This window comes from Pyxicephalus adspersus, chromosome 7 (assembly GCF_032062135.1).
Source record: "Pyxicephalus adspersus chromosome 7, UCB_Pads_2.0, whole genome shotgun sequence".
Taxonomy (NCBI): Eukaryota; Metazoa; Chordata; class Amphibia; order Anura; family Pyxicephalidae; genus Pyxicephalus; species Pyxicephalus adspersus.
Window position 1 is genome coordinate 5,100,989 of NC_092864.1, and position 7,465 is coordinate 5,108,453.

Here is a 7,465-nt window from a genome sequence, read left to right on the forward strand (position 1 = left end):
TTAAACTGACCTGAGAGGTACAAACTGCTAAACTGAGTCAGCTGACAACACAGCAAAAAGAAAAAAAACATGTGCACTATTTTTGCATTATCCAGTGCATACTTGTGAATTGTGGTGCCCTGCAAAACGAAAAATGAACTAAACAGGCAAAAAAGTGTGACTCCAACCTTAGTCTACACACCTTCTATTGTTTCTTTATTGGATTTTACTTATCACATCTTGAATAGATTGAGAGGTAGCAGGAGAACTGAGACTTCATAAGATACAATAGGCCATTGGGATATTCACAGTCCAACTTCTTATTCTAAGCTTTCCCCAGCATTTTCATGGGCCAGCCACCCATGGGCCCTCCACTTTTCCCAGCATTGTTACAATGAGGCAGTATGGACCCATCACCTGAAGGGGGCACCACCACCTTTGCCCTGTATTCATTGGGTTATAATACCACAAGGTGGCGCTGTTGTCATCATTACTCCACCACCACTCTCCACATTAAGCACCCATCCCCCCAGCTCACAGGAGGACTCTGCTCCATCAGGACAATGTGGACTTCTTCAAGATTTACCAATGAAATATGCTCAGTCAGAAAATGTGTCTGGTTGGGGGTTTCCATCTTTAAAATAACACAACACTGTCACATTCACTGAGTTTGGATGGAAAAGTGGAGGCCCAATAAGAAGTTCAGGTTCTTCTGTTTATATACAAAGACTTTCTGTGTTCTCCTTCCAGTTCACACACTTCCCTTTGGTCACCATCACTTCTCAATGCTTTCTATAAATGAACACACATATTCATCGTGGTTCTCTTTCGCTGCCTCTTTTTTTTGGGATTTCCACCAATTCCCCTTTTTTGTGTTACACAGCTGAATGTTTGAAGCTGAACTTCAAGGAGGTAAAAATCTTAATGTAACTGTAGTAAGTTCCTAAACCTTTTTAGAGTTCTCTATTCTCCTGTACAGTGAGGAATAGAGGAGGTAAAGGCAGAAAAAGAGACCAATCAGGCTTTGCCGTGTGCACATGTGCTGATGGGATAGTTGCCCCAAGCACATGGTGTTGCCCTTCCAACATGTCAGTTTGCAAGTTTCCACCCTTGTTGAGCTGTCTTTGGGTTTGCCAAGATGGAAGCATGGGGTTGAACTCATCCCAAATCAATGTATATGACCTTTGGGACACCAATTATAGGCCAGGCCTGCCGAGTGACACTTTAGTACCAACCGCCCTAGCAGGCTTGGGGTTGAAATGAACTCAATCACCCCAACATTGTCCCAACTTGTAGTCAGAAGTCTATGCAGAGGAGCGTAGAGAAGGGGTCCCCAATGTCATTATATTATCCATGGAATGGGTTGATGGACAAACCATATCTGAAAACTCAGAGTGCACAGGGTGTATGTATTATGTTATAGCCATTCAATGCCCACATTTAGTCCAGAAATTGGTGCTGAAAATGTCAAAAGTCCAGATTGGGAGGTGCAGAACGTCACGCGCGCTCATTATGGTGACTGCGACAGTTGGCCAGATAGTGACAGATGCTGTAGAGTCCAAATATGATGCAGACCATCACCAATATGAAGGACAACGAGCTTAGGAGGTACAGAGACATTCTCTTCTCGGCTGGGAATCGGACCAGGCATGTGTAGGGCCCAGGGCACACATACGTGGAGCATTCAATGGGCTCACCGGAAACCAGCGGTAGATGCCACCAAAGTAAGATGTAGAGGAAGGTCAACTCCCCCACCAACCTCAGGAAGATGCAGAACAAGTAGAGGACAAGTAACGTTCTTTGATGGTGGAAATCCAGAACCAAATCTTTATGGGCCAAGTCCGATGACCACGTCCCGATCAGTGGCCCATCTGGGTGGTCGCCTTTCCCTCTCATTGCTGATTTGGTGAGATTGTGCCGGAGCTGGGAGGTGAAGAGCTCCATCAGGAGAACGGAAATCACGAAGAAGACGTAGGCGCTGTTCCACAAGGAGACGATCGGTACGTTGAAGTGGTTGCTGAAACAAGATTTCCGGCAGAACTCTGATGTTTGGTTGCCTTGGCAGTCAAAGTCCAAATCCAGTTTGCCCCAGGGGAGCTCAGAGACGTATAGAGTAAGAAGACGGACCACAGCGAAACCAAACCACATGGTCCTTCCCGTGTAGTCTGTGGTGGCTTCCAGGGCCGTGCGGAGGATCGGGATGAGGCCAGTGACCATCGCCATCTGCAATATAATAAATATATCAATTAAAGGGATGCATCATATTTCTAATCCAACCCTAGAATTATAATATTTAGCTACATTTCATCCTTGTCCCAGCCACAAAAGTCAGCAATGTGGCTTCCCTGGCATCTTAAATTATATGTTGAAAAACATGCTATGGTATATAAAGATGGTGCGTGGTATAAGCATATGGCAAATGGTATACGGATATGGCACATGGTGTAACAATATGGCACATGGGATAGGGATATAGCACATGGTATAGAGATATGGCACATAGTATACGGATATGGCAAATGGTATAAGCATATGGCACATGGCATAGGGATATAGCACATGGTATAGAGATATGGCACATGGTATAAGGATAAGGCACATGGCATGGGGATATGGCCCACGGTATAGGATATGACCCATTGTATAAGGATATGGCACATGGTATAGGGATATGGGACATGGTATAGAGATATGGCACATGGTATAGGGATATGGCTCATAGTAAAGATAGATTGCACATGGTATAGAGATATGCCACATGGTATTGAGATATGGCACATGGTATAGGGATAAGGCACATGNNNNGTATAGGGATATGGCACATAGTAAAGGGATATGGCACATAGTATAGGGATATGGCACATAGTATAGGGATATGGCACATGGTATAGGGATATGGCACATGGTATAGGGATATGGCACATGGTATAGAGATATGGCACATGGTGGAAAGATATGGAACATGGTATAAGGATATGGCACATGGCATAGGGATATGGCACATGGTATAGGCATATGGCACATGGTATATGACCAAGGTTCATGGTACAGGAAAATGGCGTATGGCATGGGGATATGCCCCATGGTATAGGATATGGCCCATTGTATAAGGAAATGGCACATGGTATAGAGATATGGCCCATGGTATAGGGATATGGCACATGGTATAGGGATATGGCACATAGTAAAGGGATATGGCACATGGTATAAAAATTTGGCACATAATACAGGGATATGGCACATGGTATAAAGATTTGGCACATGGTGTAAGGATATGGCACATGGTATATGAACATGGTGCATGGTATTAAGATATGGCACATGATATAGGGATATGGCACATGGTATAGTGATAATGGTTACTTTTTTATTTACATAGCACAAGGAAACATCAGTTTATAGGGATATGGCACATGGTATATGAATACGGCATGTGGTTCAGGGATAATGCACATGATATTGGGATATGGCACATGGTACAGGGATATGGCACATGGTATAGGGATATGGCACATGGATTATGGATATAGCACGTGGTGTAGGGATATGGGACATGGTACAGGGATATGGCACATGGATTACGGATATGGCACATGGATTATGGATATGGCACGTGGTGTAGGGATATGGGACATGGTACAGGGATATGGCACATGGATTACGGATATGGCACATGGATTATGGATATGGCACGTGGTGTAGGGATATGGGACATGGTACAGGGATATGGCACATGGTACAGGGGTATGGCACATGGTATGGGGATATGGCACATGGTACAGGGATATGGGACATGGTACAGGGATATGGCACATGGTACAGGGATATGGCACATGGATTATGGATATGGTACATGGTAGAAAGATGTGGCACACGATACAGGGATATGGCACATGGTATCGAGATAAAGGTTATTTTTTTTTTATTTACATAGCACAAGGAAACATCAGTTTATGGAAATGAATGAAGGCAATTACTGGAAGCTAAGAGACCAATCATGTGATCCAGGGAATTGATCTGATCTTGGAGAGAATCCAGAGATGATTTTTCCCTCTTGTGAATTATAATTGGCAGCAATTCCCCCAGAGAGTTTTATTTGCCTTCCTCTGGGTGAAGCAGGCAGCATGTGCTGGGAAACATTAAACTTGATGCTCCTTTATGTTTATTCATTTTATTATCTAATATGTAAAGCCTGGCTCAAACTCCTTCCCAGCCCCTTACCACTCTGCGCTCCTCTGAGGCCCCCCCGTTGTATTTTTTGCTGTTTTTTTATAGCTTTTTTCTATTGTCTCCAGGCCAGTCTTGTAATGTAGTGGTGTCTGCATCATTCTACCAAGAATATAAAATAATATGCGGACATTCCCTTAAGGATGGACATCTGTACTCACTGTATCTCCTCAGTCTGATTCAGTGACCATAGCTGTCATACAACCTGGTAGACTAAGGACATCTTGTGGCCAAACAGAAGCACTGCAGGGGATAGCTCCAGTATGAAGTGGAGCATTGCAACATGAAATGTTTCCCTTTTTTAACACCTGCTGGGGATTATTTCTAATATTATTTCAAATGAAAAAAAAAAAACCTAAAACAACAAGAAATAAATACAAAGCGTCTAATACATTTTTCAGGACTTACACATGATTCCAACCCACACTTAAAGTTTTATAGGTTCAAAAACACACTAGTATAAAAACAGCACCAGAACTTCAATATATAATACAAAAAGAAGTGAAAATAAATAAACTGTAACAACACTGGGAAATATTCTGAGGCAGCCGTTTGTATTGTGTGCTTGGGTGTTACCTGTAGCTTGTCGCCTTAGGTAATGTTTATATAGTAAACAGAATGTAACACTGCACAGTGATATAGAATGTTTTTATTGTGTGCTTGGGTGTTACCTGTAGCTTGTCGCCTTAGGTAATGTTTATATAGTAAACAGAATGTAACACTGCACAGTGATATAGAATGTTTTTATGCTCCAGGATAAGTAATTGTGTGTCTACAGGCACTTCGTTGGTTGTTTTTTCAGTGCACCGACATAGCGCAAACCAACTAATGCGTGACACCAGAAGAGTAAAATAAACACGGACTGCATTAAATTTTTTACATTTTCAGAGTTATTTCACCATGACACATCATTTTGAATTTCAAATATTTTATTTTACTGTTTTTAGGTATTAAAGTGTTGTGATGGTGATTTGCGTATTGTGTTAGCTCTTTGTTGAATAAGTTTTAACAGTCTGACCCCTCTGTTGTTGAACTGTGGACTTGCTTATCTGTCAATCCCATACATACCAGTAACTAAAAGTTATAGGTTGTTTTTTATGAAGGCCATTTATTGGGCAATAAAAAATCAGACATGCAAATGTATTATAGTGCGTATGCTATGACACATGTGCATTGGAGCTGCATTACCATAGTGCATTGGGGTGTCATTCAATATGATGAATAGCACACATTTATTAATTATTTTTCTGTCAATTTGCTCATAATAGTTTATTTCCTAATACTTTCCTATTGTAATAGTTGTGCACTTGTAACAGTTGACCACTAGGTGGCAGAGCGAGTCATTGTTTTAATAGGAACTGAAAGGCAAAGCGTAGGGAGAGTTCACCATCAGTAAGCAAATTTCAGATGAATTGATTGGGGGAATAAATTATAACTGGAACCCATGACACTATACCACAATTCAACACAAATGTGTGAATGGGCCCTTGTGTTGAGAATTCAGCCATCACGTCTCGTCCTATATTAGAATTTAATTTAAAAATACCAATGTATTTGTGCTTCTCAATCTAATGTTCCAACTTTTTATTTCTTTTGGATAATGTAGGAAAGGGTATTTGTTGGATATAGAAGTATTTATCCCTCCCTGTGGCAGCGCTATAGTACAATATTGGTTACAATGTATTGGAACATCTAATCAGTATAGCAGGATGGCATCCCAGACATAACAGGAGCTGATGGAATATGATGAGTTTTGGCTCATCCGTTATCTTCCCACCAGATGTCCTTGGCCATAAATAAAACATTTGCACATTCTTCTGCTAACCTTCAGGAGAACTTGTTTGGGAATTATGACAAATTCACTAAGAAGCTTACAATGAGCCTAAATATAGGCAAAAGGTACCTACTAGATTGTAAGCTCTTCGGGGCAGGGTCCTCTCCTCCTGTATCAGTGTCTGAATTAGTCTGTCATTTGCAACCCCTATTTATTGTACAGCGCTGCGTAATATGTTGGCGCTATATAAATCCTGTTTAATAATAATAAGAGAGAAAGGAGAGAATAAAATAGAAGAGAAAAAAGAGTCAAGAGGGGAGAAGCGAGAAGAGAAAAGCTATTTAAATAGATTCTATCTACCTACCCCCATATCTATCTATCTATCTATCTATCTATCTATCTATCTATCTATCTATCTATCTATCTATCTATCTATCTATCTATCTATTGATCACTCAGTATATACATTGTTTCCTGATGTCCAGGCCTTATAATCTATTTTATCTATTTATATTAATATTACATATTGAGGTATTGATCAGGTGATTATATGTTTCCTCCCTATTAAGTTATATTGTGTGTTGTTTTTCGCTCTCCTACATTACTGAAGGTTCCTAATGATTCTACTTGTTATTATTATTTTATCTTTTTTTATGATTTTGTTTTGTTTATTACATAATATTAATATCTATCTATGACATATTGTTGTAGATTGAGACATTATTACCTGGCACACACTCACCTTGACTGATATAAATTGTAACAAGGAGGTGAAAGCGTTAATCCAGAGAGATTTTGTAGATTGACTCGCAGAAACGTATTAATAAAAAAACACAAAACAAGTCGTTTCCAGTCAGGGAGTTTGCAGATGGATTGTCAGCTCTGCAGGCCAGGTCCTGGACAAATGAATAATCCGATGGTCAGGGCTTCACAAGTGAGTGTCAGCTCTGCAGGTGAGGATCACTCTGAGTTGTAGAAGTTCTATGAACACATCACCAGAATGATACAATCTGCTGCTATCGGTGTCCTATAAAGATTGAAGTGTCAGCTCTGCAGGTCAGATACAATCTCACAGACCAAGAACGGTTTCTGTTGTTATCTCCCAGCAACGTATTCTAAAACATTACCTCTCCCGCTCAATAGAGTGTGAGTTCTTCAGGCCAGGACCTTGCGACGACCAATCCAGAGAGGATCTTGTGCTGCTCTGTGATGTGTCTGCCTCTATAGGTTATTCTGATGTCTGGATGGGGAAGGGGGATGGATTCCCTTCCTCAAATCTCATAAATAGAAAATGCTGTCCTTCCAGTTTCTGAGATGGGTTAACCCTTCGAGCCCTGGTGTGGAATAAAAGTAAAACCTCATAATAAGAGGTAAGAATTGATGACTTCAGTACTGAACAATTAAGTCTCAACACACCTACCTCTTACTCAAACCTAAATAACATGATTTCTGGACTGCCCTTCCCCTGCCATGAACACTTACCTT

The 7,465-nt window shown here is 40.9% G+C and overlaps 1 protein-coding gene across 1 annotated transcript; it reads right to left on the minus strand.

The window, feature by feature from the left end:
* Positions 1–1,418: 1,418 nt before the first annotated feature.
* LOC140334479 (gap junction beta-2 protein-like) lies at positions 1,419–7,230 on the minus strand. The gene is made up of 2 exons (XM_072416755.1): positions 6,723–7,230; positions 1,419–2,202 (listed from the first exon to the last, which is right to left on the minus strand). The coding sequence occupies exon 2, from the start codon at positions 2,200–2,202 to the stop codon at positions 1,477–1,479; it is 726 nt and encodes a 241-aa protein (XP_072272856.1). The 5' UTR covers positions 6,723–7,230; the 3' UTR covers positions 1,419–1,476.
* Between the last annotated feature and the right edge of the window lie 235 nt (positions 7,231–7,465).

What these genes read in the sequence shown, in the direction of transcription:
- LOC140334479 (XM_072416755.1), bottom strand. Translation starts at nt 2,202, where the DNA reads ATGGCGATGGTCACTGGCCTCATCCCGATCCTCCGCACGGCCCTGGAA.